The sequence below is a fragment of the Hetaerina americana genome, unplaced genomic scaffold, assembly GCF_022747635.1.
Source record: "Hetaerina americana unplaced genomic scaffold, ioHetAmer1.1.p SCAF_5, whole genome shotgun sequence".
Classification (NCBI taxonomy): Eukaryota; Metazoa; Arthropoda; class Insecta; order Odonata; family Calopterygidae; genus Hetaerina; species Hetaerina americana.
The window spans coordinates 88,225,964-88,243,830 of NW_027287095.1; the positions used below are offsets into that span (position 1 = coordinate 88,225,964).

At 34.9% G+C, this 17,867-nt stretch overlaps 1 protein-coding gene across 1 annotated transcript in view; it reads left to right on the top strand.

Annotated features, from left to right (window-relative positions):
* LOC139694276 (bicaudal D-related protein homolog) overlaps nucleotides 1-11,843 on the top strand; it is a 329,317-nt gene extending 317,474 nt beyond the window's left edge. The window contains exons 2-9 of the mRNA XM_071592743.1: nucleotides 907-1,122; nucleotides 2,252-2,368; nucleotides 2,627-2,773; nucleotides 4,701-4,955; nucleotides 5,804-5,956; nucleotides 6,787-7,011; nucleotides 7,750-8,007; nucleotides 9,545-11,843. Of these exons, the coding sequence (XP_071448844.1) occupies nucleotides 907-1,122; nucleotides 2,252-2,368; nucleotides 2,627-2,773; nucleotides 4,701-4,955; nucleotides 5,804-5,956; nucleotides 6,787-7,011; nucleotides 7,750-8,007; nucleotides 9,545-9,733 (1,560 nt within the window). The 3' untranslated portion in view covers nucleotides 9,734-11,843. The remainder of the gene's footprint in view (nucleotides 1-906; nucleotides 1,123-2,251; nucleotides 2,369-2,626; nucleotides 2,774-4,700; nucleotides 4,956-5,803; nucleotides 5,957-6,786; nucleotides 7,012-7,749; nucleotides 8,008-9,544) is intronic.
* The last annotated feature ends 6,024 nt before the right edge of the window (nucleotides 11,844-17,867 follow it).

Sequence of the window (17,867 nt, forward strand, 5' to 3'; positions counted from 1 at the left end):
TGGCAATGAATCTCATTTCTGGAGCGAGTGTAATGATTTTGAAATCTAGGTGTAGGCTTTTTGAAGTTTTCATCAATATCTGAGGTAAAATTTAACATTTACAGTTAAAAATTAATTTTTAGTGCAGTAAATGTGTGCATTTCATTAAAAGCTCCATATTTAAAAAATAACTGAAAGTTACTACACACAATCGATAAAAAATATTTATACCAGCGGATAAAAATTAACTTGGATTGATGAATCGATACTCATAAAGGAATTCATTAATTATCTCTTCCAACAAAACACTCCGCAATTACAGATAATTTTAATAATTTGAGCTATGGATTCACAGTCCAACGTCCAATTCAACGGTTTGGATCATACGAGTATAACATTAAAACCATGTTTATCTTTTGTCGCGAAAACGTGTATTGCAAGATTTCAATCTATTTCCTCAGCTCTAATAGATACTTCAGCTGAAACGAAATTACTGAGAGTGAAAAAAACTTATTTTTTGTAGTTGGAATATTGAAAATATATGACGTAGTATTGTCGTGTCCCATAAAATAGGAATACGAAGGATGTTTTCCAACATTTTTACGATGTCGGCCCATTACGCTTTTCTATCTAGCTGTCTTAATTACGATAGAGAAACTTTCATCACTGTTCGTCTGCCTTAACCGTTTTTCTTAACCGATTTTCTTCAAACTTAATCTGGTTAAAACAAAAAATAACAAATACTCCACGTTCATCTTCCACACAGTAACATGTGCCAGACGTATTACATGAGCCAGGCGATCGTTTTTCTATTAAATCGAGGGCATGTTAATTGCAATGTAGTTGATATCACAAATGGCAAGCTGAACCGCCAAATCACTTGGTTTATTTGCTCCCTAAATAGTGAAACTCTTCTTTTTCCATCAGGCTCTGGAGCAGGAGAAGCATTCGCTCAAGCGGCGCTTGGAGAGCATGCAATCGGAGTACGAGATCAAAGTCCTCGAAATGCAGACGGACCTCCGGGAGATGAGGGTCTCGCTGGACGAGCGGGAGACAGCCCTGCGGACGTCCGAGCGAGAGAAGGCCCTCATCATTTCCGACCTCACGGATCAGAACAGGCGGCTGACGGACCGCATCAGGGAGGTGAGTACCCAAATGAAAGGAACCATCGTAGCGATAATCATTTTGCTCACCTACACTCTCAACATACAATGATGCGTCATATATATTATATATATATATATATATATATATATATAAAGTTGGTTTAAGCTATCGGCCTCCCTCAGTCTGACCTGAAGAGGGCCTCAGAGAAGGCCAAAAGCTCAAACTTTCTGAAATGTGAGTGTCCTTTTATATGTTATCTATTTATATTTTTGTGTTCCATTGTGCCATCCAACTGTTATATTGCTCTCATGAGTGCTTCTACATCATCACGACAATTCAGCATCCTGAAATCATATTTTTAGTTTAAGCAAAAGTCTGATACTATTTTTTCAAATAAGATTTTAAAGTTAAGTAACCCATGTCTTTTATCAAGAGTAAAAATAAAGTTAAGCCGAACTATATTTATATTATTCTTCTGACATGTTATAGCGATATTTGTACCACATAAAAAATACCACAAAATAAAGTTAAGCCGAACTATATTTATATTATTCTTCTGACATGTTATAGCGATATTTGTACCACATAATTTTGAAAATAGTAGCATAAAAAAGCATCTTCAAGAGTGCAAATTGGGTTATATTTCCTGACTGAATTAAAAATATTCCAAGCACTCGAGCTCTGGTTGGGAAACGTTTCTAAGAAACAAAATAAGTTGTTTCAGGAAGGATATTTAGTCAAGCTTAAGACTCCAAATCAGTTTTAAAATATTCCCCTTAGATCTTACTCATGCAAAATTGGCAAAACTAATAATCGCTGATTCCCGTATTAGCTACCAAAATGGTTCAATAAAGAAATTGTCATATTATAGAGCAAATAACTCCTATAATTAGTCAAGGAATCTCATATAATACCAAGGTTTTTAAATTAAGAAAGTTTTTTTAAATTAATGTCTTATAGTATAAAGTGCATCCCTGATACAGCTGTCTCGAGAGAAAGTTAAAAAATTTTTGAAGCTGAAACAAAGAATCTCTCTTCTCTACTACACGTACACTACTTCTGACACTATAACTTCTTTCTTTGTGAACATTCATACATTCACAGAGAACCTTGTTTTTCATATGTACTGATAAAAGCAAACATCCATTCTTTATCTGACCTGCAGGCAACAAAGGCAGAGGAACAGCTAAGTGCTCAGATCCAAGGATTACGGGACCAATCCAACCTCAGGAAAACAAGCTTGCAAGACCATGTTGCCCATCTTGAAGTGCTGAAAGAAGAGGTGAGTCACACTTATTGAAGGGCAACACCCAATTAGAATAAAGTAATTACCATTGATTTAATTTTTTAAGTTATTATTTCACTTATTTAATGCTTTGACAATGGAAAACAATAATTTTTCGTATGGCATGGCAATTCTAAAAATAGTCTCTCAAGGAAATGTTCTGTACTGATATATTTCTCAAGACGTTCCCTAATTCACGTCAAGTGAACTTCAAAAAAATAGACCAAACTTAATAACCATGGGATTATTTTGCAGATAACTCTAATAACTGAACGGAAAAATGATCTGGAGAGAAGGGTTCAACAACTTTTAGATGAACGGGAATCACTCAATTCGGCTTTGGAGGAATCTGCTGACCGAATTGTGATGTTGGAAAAGCAACAAAAGGAACAAGATATTCAGGTGAGACTATCTATGAATTATCAAATATGAAGGGCATTGACTGAGTAGCCAAATGTACCAATTTCATCTGCCCCCATGAGTTTAGCCAAGGTTGAGTAATCTGAGAGAATTTCTCAGCTGAAACCTTAACTGTATTACAATTAATCAGAATGGTAAACACGAATGTACCTTCCATTTAATATGAACTGAATACCAAACTAAAAAAATTACAATGATACTAAAATCCCATCAAACATTCAGTATCGTTAGCAAAAAATTATAAAATGAAGAATAACTAATTTAAAGAAATGTCATATCGGCCTAAATTATTTGTGATACAAAAATTCATAGCAATGTGGGAGGCTGTTTGCCAACAGTGACCTTTTGGAAAATATCAACTTGTCAAATAGACGCACAGGTCAAATAAGGTTGCTTCTCACATGCCAAATTACAATTGGTGTGCCAATCAAGGGTGTGGACCCCTATATTAGCCAGACTAATACAGGGCCTCACAGGCACAGCTAATACAGAATGTGTAGTTATCACAGACCCATGCGTAGTGCACCCAGGCATTATTTTCAAGAAAAAAGTTATAATAAAAGATTTTAAACCCACGAATCATTTCATAGTCCTTGTTGTGATGCCTTCCACCACTAGCCATCAATGACCACCCACTTCAACTCCTTCCTCTTTATAAAAGTTTTCTTCATTGGCTTCTCTCTCATCGACATTTCAAAAGATCTTCTCCCACTGTTAATCTTAATATCCATCATATTTTTTATCATTCTTCTTCAGCACCATAATTCCATCACTTCCAATTTTCTTTCTCGGTGGTTCCTATCATATTTGTCTCGCAATCATAGAAAGGTGCATAAGTTGGCTTAATGATGGGAAGTTATGATGCAAAGCATTTTAATTTGATGCATTGTAAGCATAAAACGTAGACAGCTGTTCAAAGTGGAAACCCATTCATATAAAAAGCTTAATTCGTATGTCATTAAATATCTATGGTGCCTATTTGAATGGAGCAAAAGTGTAGTACTTAAATACAGAAATATTTCTGTTTAAAAATTATACCATCCCAAAGAAAATGATTGTTATCACTTAAATTATTGTAATGGGCAATCTATTAAGTGAGGTTGGTTTTCGCATGGGCACAAGCTGCCAAACGGTAAAGCAATAATTCCCTCGTTTGTCTTTTGTCTCTCTTAACTTACTAAACATAATCTGACATCCAACATTACATTAAGCCCCTCTTCAATTCAGCATACTCCCTTCCTTCCTTCATTCTATCCAAAATCCGTATCCTATTTCTGCCCCTTCCTTGCTTGCCTAGCATTCCCCCCTCCATATAGCAGTCTTCAACTTCCGATTGCCAAGGAAAACATTCTATATCCATCTTTCCTGCCTTCCTTGGATTTCTCCCTGCAATCTCTCTCCTTTTCCACCCTATTCTATTTCTACCTCTAGCTCATTTGCTCAACATTCTCCCCTCTATCACCATTATAAATTTGGCATGCATTGTTAGCAAGTAGAATTAGATCAAAACCCACTTGAGAATCTAACTTTCAAATTTTATTTTTGAAACAGCAATGTTTTACTTGGTTTTTTTTTAAATGTCACAAGGAGTGTGAGGGGTTAATTGAGGTTCAATTTCAATCATCAGACAAAATGTGTGCAGTGTGTCGAATGTAATTTATAAATGGTGGTAAATGTTGCAAATCACTACCTATATTTTACTTCATGGTTAAAGGGTCCACTCATTTCCATTAATGTAAAGGAAGTACATGATTATCATTTTTTTTCATGACTGTCTATGGCCACTCAATTGTAGCTGATCATAAATATCATTTGTATTGAGCATTGTTACAACAATAACTGAATTTAAATATATGATCATAAGATGTTCATTCCTTAACCAAATTATTGATTTTTTCCTTTCGGGTAGTACCGGCAAACAGCGAAAGAAGTAGAGGAATTAAGGGCAACAAATGGATCTTTATCAGAACGAATAGATGCTCTTTCACCAGCTTCCTCAACACCATCATCATCGTCGTCATCAGCTGGACACAGATCCCTCCTCAACGAAATGGAAGTTTCTGATGCCTCCCTGACCAATCTTCACCATCAAAATTCATCTGATATAGAGTGTGACGATGATATGATGGATTCCAACATTGGGCACGTTCCAGAGTTACGTTCTGTAAGTAGTTGCACTGAAAATATTTTATGATTTGGAAAAATGTCAGGAACATTGTTGTTTTGTACAAAATTCCTGTTGGTTTAATATTGCTTGCCTAGAGCATCATCTCAATTGGGAGTAGAAGGAGAGTGAGTGTAATAATTAGTCCGATAATTCTAGAGTCCCTGGCACTAATCATTTTGAATTTTTCATGCATTAAGCATCCATCATTGGATCCAACTCTAGTTCAATTCAAGTGCAGTTTTTCCTCTGCATGTGAATTTTCTTGAATGTTAATTATTTCAGGGGCATCAATATAAAAATGCTAGTAACTGAAATGGCCCCTCCATTTCATAACATTGCTGTTGTTTTTAGCTTCGAGTTTTTTTAGAGAAATTTAGGATTGATGTTTTCATTCAATGTAGCAAAATCTGTTGGAAAATTTCATTTGAATATTCAGTATTTAGCAAACATGAACCAATGAAATGATTTAAAATAAATCCCACCATTAATATCAATATTTCTGAAAAAGAAGTGAATCCTTGCTTCATTTCATAGTTGCTTAATATATCATTGCATAAAAAAAATTTGTTCATGTAACCAGTTTATCAGAATATTATTTCCCAACATAGAGATGATCTTTAAGCCATGTATTCATCATTTTATGTAGTTAACCTTAATCCAATTATACTATAATACTAAAGGATAGTCCTAATTAATAAAAGCAATAATATTAAAATGCTGCTTTATAGATTACATGATTTTATAATTTCACAAATTCAACTGCACATGTCAGAAATCTGCATGTTGAGCAGCATTACCCTTACCTCAAATACAGTATTTTTAGTTTATGTTTAATTTCTTTGCAGTTGCAAGAGGAGGTGCTGACATCTTGTAAAGAACTTCGGTCAGTTAATGAACGTTTAAGAAGAGGAGTTCAGTGGGATTCTGGAGTCTCCAATTCTAATACATCTTTAACTTCATCTATCGATGATGATCAAGCTGGCACAGAGAAGATAAGGGTGAGTAATCATTTTTAATACTGCCTAAATAATGTTGTTTCCAAGTATGTAGGTACCATGTCTTTCCAATAAAGCATCAGCAATCATAAGGATATTCACAAGGTACTTACTGTGAATCAAATCAATTTATTTGCACATATACAAGTGAAGAAGTTCATTAGCATGAAGGCTTACATATCACTTACCTCATCATAGACTCATAAACATTGTTCAGGGAAACTTTCGTAAGCAATAAAAAGAATTAAGAAGATAGTAAGCATATGAATTAAGTCACATGCACCTAGTGCAATATATTTTCTTTAGAAATTGATACTCAATGTAGATTTGGTGTGATAATTTTCATCGCCCACGTATAATTTTATTCTGTGTAAGCATGTGTACCCTTTATCCCATCTCTCCCCCCCTCCCCTATAGCCCACTCTCAGGTTGGGGCAAAGTCCAAATAATCCTCATTTTATGTTACTTTGGGGACCTAACCCCTTGTATTAATTTTCTCCGTTTGGCCAATCCTTGCATGCTTCTCTCACCTCTTTCAAACCTCGTATTTCATACTTGCTCTTCAGTTATTGAAACTCTTATTATTCCTCACCTTGAGAGTTTCTTTGACCATATCAGCCGAAGTCTTTATTCATCCATAATTTCCTCTCTCTCTCTCTCTCTCATACCATTCACTCTACACTCATATATCTGTCTGGTGATTTTGACTCCCTTTCCAAACTGTCTAGGGACACCTTTTCATGCAGATATTTTAGTAAATGATAATAATTCTTTGCATTATAAAACATACTTGAAATTCAGTTAACATTTTTTAAAATCAACTTGTGCCACAGCCTGGACTACTCCGAAGTGTCGTTCAAGAATTAAAAGACACCCTGAGGTTGAATGAACAGAATGGCATTTGCCCCAACTGCGGAAATGGTCCAGAACAAGTGGAGCGGCTGGAAACAGAATTGCACAGGGCAAAGGAGGCAGCTGACAAGGCTCAAAGACAACTACGAGACACGCAAGAGGAACTTAAGAAGAAAGCTGATGAGAGCATGCAGCTTACAAGTCAGGTAAGACCTGTCATTTTACAAGTTGCTGGGTAATTACTTTAGTAGATGGGAAAATAATGACCCTTTATCTTCGAACACCAATAATTAATAACAACTGAATGACTAATTGGGGTAAAAGTATAAAACGGCAAACCCAGAATATTTTTTCAACTGGAAAAATACAGACAGCTCTTCTAAAGCTCACTGTAATTTCATCAAAAAAAAGGCAACAATTATCTGTTACAATGAAATAAACCATATTAGGTATCTATTTATTGTTTGCAGTTGTATCATAATTGACTAAGGTGTGACATAACCAACTATTCATTATTTTTAATTAGGTATACCATGTTAACTCACCCATATGCTTGTGAAGTACATGCATAATAAATCCTTTAATACACACGAATAATGGCACCCAATTAATTTAATATATTCAAAGATAACAAGAGGGATTGATCATGGACCAGGCCATAGGCCTTTCCTATTTAACTGTGGTTTTTAGTTTTAAATATTATATTTATGGAAACAGAAGGGTAACAATTGACATTTTGGATGGAATGAAAGCTGGCAGAAATAATGAAGGACTGGAGAAGATAATAATATAAGGTAGTCATCAAGAAGTCTACCATGTTTGGCATGCAAAACCTATCATTGATAGATATGCTCCTGCAGCATGAAGCCCTTGATATAGCCCTTGATAGCAAAAGTAAGCACTAAACATAATTAAATTTTAAAACTCTATTTTAATATTTTCAGTTGAGCGTGACTGAGACCAAGCTGAGGGCAGCTGAGGAAGAGAGGGATGTGGCCCGTACTGATGCAGACAGCAGTGCCCACGCCAAGGAGGAGTCTGTTGCCAAGGCTTGGGAAATGCGGGACAAAGCCATTGCGCGAAAGAATGCAGCGGAAGTTGAATTGGCCAGAACGAGAATTGATCTCTTACAAATTAATTCACAACTTATTGAAGCTGTACAACAAAAAATTGAACTAAGTCAGCAACTTGAGCAGTGGCAGGTAAGACTAGCAAAATATGTTTCTTTCCGGAAGTTGCATCAACTTTTTTTAGTGGAAGCTATAGATTGTGCCTTACTTCAGAAACCATTCCAGGAGGGAAACCTGAACAATTAATTCAGTTTCCAGTTATTTTCACTCCAATTAGAAATTTTTCAAAGAATTTAAGTCATAGTCTATGTGCTCCAAAACCAACAACTGTGATACTTACCCAAGGATTAGCCACATTTAAAAACTCATGGAAAAATGTAACTTTCCCCTTGGTGTTCTACAAGCCTGTGTTTTGATAATTGCATTCTAGGGCATTTTAAAAACTCCGGGGCAAACTATCCTATGTCCATAATGAAACTTGAAAGGTGCAAGCCTGCATGATGTCCATATATAAATTAATAACTCGAAGACCATCAGGTTCAAGAAATCTGATTTTAACAAGAAAAAATTTCATAATTACATTTCATTTGATTAAATTCATTGAATTAAATTTCATTTGATTACACACACACAAAAATCTTTCCGTTCAGTAGCAAAATTTATGCAGATTAGAGATTATTTGATTGGATATGCGTTAACTATTACCCAGACAGGAATAAATATGTATCTAAAATCTCAAAAAAATGTAATGTTATAATAACAAAAAATTGAAAATAATGTAGTAATGTAAGACTGAAAAATAACCTGAGCAAAATGTAAGTCGTGCTTGTATGCACTGCATTTACATGAAATGTAGCCCAAAATATTTCTACTATAACCATGATATGTACTTGAAAAGCAAACATTTGTGTCGAATTATCTATGCAAAATTTGAATGAATTTCACATTAGTACTGAAATGTCTATACATTTTTTGCATCAAAGGAAACTCATTTGGTAGGTCTGGTAAAGAATGCATAATCATGGCAAAAGATTGAAACGGGAAGAAGAATGAAATTAACTACACAAAAGGAAGGAACTTAAAAAATGAATTATTGATTGAGATAAAAATTTCACTTGCCCACAGAGGGCAAAGTATAGTGCCTGCATGGCATCTTTTTTCTAGACATTAAAAGATGCCGGTGGGGGGGGGGGAGGGGGGTACATTTCGGTTTCAGAGTATTTTATATTAGTTTTATTATTATTAAAATCTTTCCACAAGGTTCTAGTTGAATGCAAGCCCCCACCCACTAATTTTTTAAGATAGTATATGCACAAAATAGAAATTTTGGCAAAAAAACTGAGACCCTGAGAGCTCTGAATGTGTTTTGGCATAAGAGCGGTGAGACAGACTTGGAAAAGAAGCTGGTGAGTAAAAATATTGTATTGAAGTCATGTAGTTTACGAATATCTGTCTCTCCCCAGATTTGCCATGAAGTGAGGATTCAAAATAATTAAATACTAGCTTGTGCTCCTCAAACTGGACAGATTGCATAAGCTTTCAATTCCTACTTATTTTTCCAGATAAATCCCATTACACAGCCATTGAAAACTAAAAAATATTACGTACTTCAGATGTTTATAAAAATTTGTCCCAAATGTTGCTTATATAAAAACTTCAATTATAACAGATGGACATGCATCTCCTGTTGGACGAGCAGATGAAAAAGAAGCTGACCACGCAAGAGCAGAGGCAGAGACAAATTCAGCATCAACCTCAGCAGAAGCACCGGAGAAAATCATCCCGTGGACAAGAGAGTGACAGCGAGCCCAACGACAAGCGGCAAAACTCTCGCTTGTTCGGACTCTTCACGAGATAATCATCAAATCCTTGAAAAGACAGTGATTGAAATTGGCACAATGTTTGTTGAAATGAAATGTTTTGTATATATAAATTTATTTTTGTGAGAAAGTATTATAAGTTGAGCATTGGTGCATTGACAAGCCAAATGAAATAGCAAGGAAAACAATAAAATTGTGTGTCCCAGTTTTCCTACATGTGCAAAATCACAAAACGTTCTATGGTGGCCCGAAATAATGCAACAAAATGATGCATGACTTAGTATGTTTGTGTATTGTTGGTAACAATTGATCTCTTTGTCTTTAACCCTTAAAAGTTTTAAGCAGTGGTGAGCTGAACTTATTTCCTGCTGGCAGGATTCATAAGTGTTTATTAAACCCTTTAAAAAGAAGAAATACGTAGTCTATACAAAACTGAATCATTACCACATTTTATGATGAATGAAAATTGTGATTTTACATCAGTAAAATTTTTATCAAAATAGAAAATTGGCAGAAAAAATAGTATTTTTGGAATGCTGTGTAAATTCAGAAGTCACTGATTACCACAAAATTAGGTTATAATGAAGTTAAAGATCTTTTGGAGCTTTTGCATAATTAGACTGAGTAAGAAATTTAGAACTGCTTTAAAAATTATAGGGGTTGTCTGGTATCAGATGATTATTTGGAAGAAGGTTTTTTCATGAAGAAATAATGTTTACATTTTCATTTGTAACAGGTTAATTACATATTTTATGCTTTAATATTTCATTCAATTATTTTAATTTATACTGTAAAATAATGTAACATCGATTATGAAATGATATAATATGATATCCTAAAAACTGCAAGGTTAAAAAATTGTTTCATGTCATACCTGATTTTAACATTTTAACTTAGTAAAATAAACAGAGCCAATATAAAAACATTTGAGGAAGAGCCATGAAGAAGAAAAGAGTGATAATTTTCATGTACATAAGTAGTTACACTATTCTTTATATAGCAAGGATACATCCGAAGTAACAGCATGGTTCAAAACCAGGGAATGAACAAGGAATGAAGAAGAGGGAATTATTATGTAAAATAGCATCTCAACAACATTTAATTTATGGAATCATTTGATTTATAATTAAGAAGTTGAAGGGGATCTTTAAAAAAAGTGTGTTGTGATAAATGAAACATTTTTATGTGCACAAATATCCAAAGAGATTTAACCAAAATCAAAAAAAGATGAGAAGAATCCAATAATTGTGAGAGGAATGACCAGGGTCACATAATTAGTGCTGAAGTAGATGATCATGTTGCCTTCTCTTCTGGAAGTCAGAGTCATGTGTAAGATGATCCAGATAAGATACAAGAAAAACTATTAAGTTTAATCAAGTAAACAATAACTTCTGCCCAAATTCAAGCGCGCCTGCCTAGGTAATAGGTATAGTGTTGGAGTCAGCCTTATATCCAAGCTTGATATTACATACTTGTACTTGGAAGGAAGGTTATCTAAACTCTATAAACAGTATTTCATTTCAAATTGAGAGATGTAATAAATCGAGCAAGAATAGATTAACAGGATTTTAGGTAACATCCTGAGGATGATTTGAGGAAAGTGATACTTATCCAATTTTTACTTTGGAATATTAAACCCGAGTGTGACCTTAAATAAAAAGCCATTGATGCCACCATTAACTTTTATAAATACAACTGTTTGTCCCAGCTTGAATCAAATATCATCAAATGTACTCCCTTTAGGTAAAATAATTAAACAGTTTGTGCCTTAATTTACAAAAATTGATTGTTACCATCAGAAATATGATACATTAAATCTGAATTCAAATAGTTAAAGGTTATGGTTCCTCTCCAATATTCCTATGAATTTAATTTGTGAATACGATGTTGATTAATTACTTTTCAAAGTCCTAGCACTTTGATTACAGACTTAAGATAATATTTAAGAGAGAGTGCAATATGAGAATTTATGTGCATATATTACTTATTTATGTTTATATATGATTTGTTATTGAGAGCCTAGCTGAAATTTTTGAGCCCCTTGCCATATAATTTTAACTTTTTAAGTATTTTGTACATATTGAGCAAAAACCTTTTTGTAAAATGATTTGTGATTCATGTCACCATTTTTCTGTGAAAATGACTTGTGTGATGCAATACATACATATATACAAAAAGTAGTAATTGCAGTTATTTTCAACCTGGGGAGATGAAGGGTGAAATGAAGTAGAGTAAACATGATCCTGAAGTATTGTGTGTCACCTCTGGAATTTCCAGTAATTTCCAGGCATTGATGTTTGGTGCATTGGCTTTCTTACTGGCTTCCCATCTTGAGAGCACAGGTTCAAATCCCAGTGGTGACATACTTTTTCCGAGGCATCCCAATTTCTCCTTAGGTGCCATCTGGAGAGCATTTCAAGAGGAAGTTAACCCAAGGGCATCTTTCATTAAGAGCAATGCTGATGCCAACACCATGGCTCTATCCAATCATTCATCCCCAATTTTCTGGAACATCGACATCTACTGAATTACCCTCTTTGGTACAAATGACATCAGCTGTCAGTGGCCTACCCTAATAACTACAACTGCTTGGCAGAAATGGGATGCCTCTTAACATTTGCACCACACTAGAACAAACTTATCCCAGAGTTCGGTCATTCAAGGTAGTTGGGAGTGTGGGTGAGTCATAATCCCACATGCACAAGTTGAAATTCAAGGTGAACAGAGGTGAAAAATGCTCATCTGAAGTTTTTCACATCACCAAAATTTTTTCTAAAATGTTTATCTCTATTAACTGAATTTTAAAGAAAAGCTGAATGTACTAGCAGCATATGGGAATAGTATTAGAGGGCTAAATCACATCATCAGTTATGCAATTTCCAAACAGGGCTTCCCTCTCAAGTTTAAAATGTGATCAATTTTGGCAAAACAATTGTGGAAAGATAATTTTTGGGGCTATATTAGATACAGTGCAGCTAAAATGTGGCAAACAACAAAATGTTATTTATTCTGATATTTGTAGTCAACATAAACCAAATGCAATGCAACAACTTTGGAGCATAAAAATCAATCCCTATGACCGGGATCATAGTCAAGGAAATGATTTTATACTTGGAAATTGCTGCATTGTAGTACAAAATAGTGGATGAGTGGGCATAGAGTGTGCTGTGGCATCTCCCGCAGTTCTTTGAATAAACCAAAAGCATTTCTCTATTAGTTTTAAATGAGCAATAATATTTTTTGCTCATATAATTTTAATATTTCCATCCCTATGATAGGCTAATGGAATAAGGAAGTTAATCCCTTTATTGTGTCAATTTCTTATGAGCATCAAATTTCCACATGTCCATTTTTTGTATATGCTTAAATGTTTAGCAATCAGTGGGAGTTACTTACCACAAAAACTATATATAAACCTATTCCAAAAAATCAATATGTTACTGCAATGCTTGAACTAGAAAATTTTATTTCTTTAATTTCTTCCAAGATTTTTTAAAATTTAATTTTTCACAATTGCAGTTTACAGTGACAAAACTGCTCAAAAGAGAAAATTCTTGGACTGGTAAAACATTTAGACACAGTGATTATTCCTGTTTTAATAATTTCCATAATTTCAGGGATGTGTACCACTTCTATTGCATAATGATGAATTAAAGGTGTTTTGGGGACTTGATTCTTGCATAACCACAGACCTCATTTGACTCATAACACTGCAGATGTAAGAATGAACTCTCAGTTGCAGTACAAGTGCCTGGCCCTTCTAAAAAATGTTTTAGAATCTATACGAGTATGTCCACTTATAACTGACAAAACTAAAGCTCATGGCATCAAGAGACAAGATGGAGCATGGGAAGTGGTAATCGATAGAAGGGGATAAAGGAACTTAAGGACAAAACACCAGCTGAGGTAGAATCCTGAGAAACCAGGGTTGGGCTATATGTGCTCATTTGCTTGTTCAATATCTAGATTTCCCATCCCATCCGTGTCTCCTGATGGTCACTTCCCCTAACCTCCATGAGGCTAAGCAGCACTTTTAAGTAGACCACAGGGGATTCCTTTTCCAATAAGGGATCTGAACACACAAATCACCCTTCTCATTACAGGTATTATGTAACTTGGGATCTTCCTCCCAAAACTGTGCAAGTGATGGCAACCATAGTTTGCAGCATGGGCTCAGTACTTCTTGAGTTTGCTAGAAGAGCTAAGAAGTGAACTGAAACAGAAATAGGCGAAAAAATGTTTGAGGAGCTATAGTAAAATCATACCCAAGGGGTTGTTATTCCCTGACTATACTACCCATTGGTATTTGCTTAAAAAAGCCTTGGTGCCTCAGCTACGTGAAATGGCATCATTGGTTATTTTGCCAGTCACCAATGCAATTTTTGGATACCAGCTGAGCAATGCCTTTTATAGCTTAATGTAGAAGGCATTGCATCTGGAAGTTGGGCGACCAAGGATGTCATGTCATAATGGCATCATTGAAATAACTTTGAGTAAACCACTGCTATGCAGTAGACTTTTCCCTTAACCATCACAAGATATATATATCAAACTCCTTGAAACTGGGATGAGAATTCAGGGAGTTTAGGCAGCTGATCTGATCCACTGTAAACATGATTCTTAATGATGAGAGGGAGTATTTCGAAAGAGAAGGCTACAGGATCGATTAAAACCTTTCAAGGTGCACTGTGAAGATTTAGTCCGTTGCGTAAATTCCTCTCGGGTCCTCCACCGGGTTATATCGTCCATATTGGCCGATGTTTCCATGTCCGACTCGGTCATCGTCTTCAGGTGACTTCAGGTCATCCTGAAGACGATGACAGAGTCGGACATCGAAACGTCGGCCAATATGGACGATATAACCCGGTGGAGGACCCGAGAGGAATTTACGCAGCTGATACGCCCGGAAAACACCAAATCTTTTATTTAGTCCATTGTTTTAGATTTACCTAGGGACAATGTACTCATGCACATATTTCATTAAGTTGGGTATTTAAGAAATTTACAGCTTTAACCCCATAAATAAGCAAAATACTAAATATTTCCCCGCGTCATATGATAATCTGCAAGATTGTTATGGTACATGTTAGTAGCAGTGAAAGGTTGTGCTGAAGATAGACACAACCAACACAGGATTCGCTTCTTAGGTTTTAAGAACACAATAGAAACCTTGAATTTACCTTAATTTGACTTTTTTGGTATACTTACATTGTAATATTTAATTTCTACAATCCGTTGTGATGCAAGTGGTTAACGCAAGAGCATACTGAATTTATCAGGCAAAAATAAAACTTCACAAAAATGGAACAAAGGCCAGAGATTTATTGTTTCATAATATCAGATCAGACTAATATACCTACCACAAGCTATCCATGACATAGAAATGTAAAGAATATAACGTTAGTAGCACATAACTCATGGCAATGAACATACATAATTTGCGCTAGCCGCTATAGAATTACTTGGTCCCTATTGGTTAAATGAAAATGTCGGGTGTGTGGCGTCATGATAATAATAATCCTTTATTAATTTTAAAAAATGGTACAACCATATTAAATGTCGTCAATATATAAATATTACATAATCTATGAACATTAGTTCTAAAATGTGATGAAGATTGTCAAAAAAGAATTTATCAAATGAGGAAAGTGGGTGAGTTTCTTGATACTCTGGATATAATGAAACTGGGTATAGTCCAATTTCAACCACGATTAAGGTATTAAATTTATTCACGGAATTAATCATGTTAAATGTCGGCATTAATTCAAATGAATGCCTATTTCATTGAATAAATCTCCACAGATAAGGAGTTGCAATGGGTCTAAGTAATAGAAACTTGATTTTTATATAGGCTAAAATGGTCTGCTGTGGGGAACGTATCCTCGTAGATTTATGTTGTGATCTTGGCTGTTATTCTTATACCTCCAGCACATTAATAGGCACTGAAGTTATGTGCACGCACATGGTTGTAACCAGACATTGATTACCTCCCTAAGTGATTATAAATCGGCCCAGCGCTCAATACTACGCTTGCCAGTGATCCACTTGGCTTTATTTTGAATATGTGGGCGTTTGGCTAACTTCTGTTGTGAGCTACCGTATTGAAATCATTCAATATGAGGCAAGGAGGGTGTTATTATTGTGCATTAAATGTGACCAGAACTGTTGGTTTAAACCTGGGGAAGTGAAATGAGCAATATTGGTTTTTCATAAATGTTTCGTAAAAACAACGCCGAATATCTGTATCTTGTCAATGCACTTTAATTTGTGTAGCGATACATATGATTTTGTGGAGCATGCAGTTAGTTAATTTCAATCCTGAGCTGTTTTACCATTTATTGTGTATTCTTCTCCTTTTTGTATATTCGTCATAAGAGCAAAATCGGTGAAGTGATGCTCGAAGCAAAACGTTAGCGTTTAGAATTAATCCATGGAAGGACACATGTATACGTGATGCAAGTAACCAGTATGAAATTAGTAATGACAAATTTGTGAAATATTATATTAATGTTTGCGAATTCGTGCGTGTTACTTACCCGTGTTGTTTGCGAATTCGTGAGTTATCTCATCTATTTACTTCTTGACATTTTTTGTGAAAGACCATTGATTATCCACTGCGACTGTTATTATTATCCTTTCATGTTTATGCGATACTAACTAGATATAAACCAAGAATATGCGGGGGATGTCGCAACACTAACTTTTAACGGAGTCATCCGCTAATATGCATTTCAATGCAACAATTTCAGGGTGTAAAAATCATTCGCGGTCAATCAATCCAGGCCAAGGCGAATGTTTTTTACACTCTGAAATTGTTGCATAGGTATAATCCCTTTTCTCACATCAAATGAGGCAAGGAAGAATTTATGAACTACTTGGGTGTTCCGATATATGATTTTTCAAGTATTTACTCCTTGGTACAACAAAATGTGGAGCCAAATCTTTTGTTTTAACATTACTTACAATCATAAAATGTTTTAATTCATTAGAAAAGGCATTCAAGAAAACAGGGAAATGGTATCTTGTTGAAAATGAGATGTTTCTCGTGATTTAATTGGGGAAATTACTGTAGGTACCTAACAAAATTTATGTGATCACTGATGCATTAAAATTTGTTAAATTTATGTTGGTACCCGCAATATCATATGAAAGCAAGGGCAAATCCTGTGCATAAACTTTTCAATTTTATATAGTAAGGATTGAGGTTAAGAAAGCATTGTTTTTGATATTCTACTATGACAATTACCCTATTTTGCTTCAGTTAAATCTAATGAGGTTTGGCTTCACTGTTTTGCAAAGCAACTGGGAAACCAGGCTCATACAAAATAAAATGTGCATTCAGACAAAATATAATGAGGATGCTGGATGAGCCGAAGACTCAAATGAATATGATTGAAGAACATATATTGCCTTAATTACTGGCCCCTTAAATTGGCTTTCTACATTGTCTTAGCATTGGAAAATTGCTACATAAACAAGTTAAAAATATTGAAAGTAGATTAAAGTAACATGTAAACAAAGGTACAACTGTGATATTCCAAAATATATCAGGAAATTTGGTGGTGACAGAATTACTGCAGAGATACCAAAGTATTTTTAATGCGATGCAAACTCATCTGCATGATTAAAGACTAAAGGGTGATATTTCAAAAAATGAAGTATTTCCTCCAAAGGCTCAATGACTACAAAATGTTTATGTATTTATCTTCATTTTCATTGTGTGCATACAAAATTTAATATTGTGACAATTTTGCCCAAGTCAGAGGTCTGAAATTTAAATATATCATTCTTTGTGAAGAATGCAGAAACTTGTACCACTTAACCTTACCACCTTTATCTACTATCTGGCTCAGGAAGACCTCTAACTCGACCTTTAAGAGTCTGTGGGTGGAATGCATGATCTCTTTGTAAGGAGTGCACTGTGTACTGACAGTTCATTCATGTACCAATATCCTTGTTTCTTCCATCCTAAGTCTTCCTCTTTTCTTACATGCTTCAAATTTCCCCCAATAATATTTACATGCCAATCTCAATATCTTATTAGGATTCCTACTAGCCAGTTGCTTTACTTAGTCAACATGTACATAATTTTCATAGATATGGAACTCGTAGTAACTAACTAAACTCTGATCCCTAAAATGATCACTGGCCATTGAGATTACAAACCCCTGA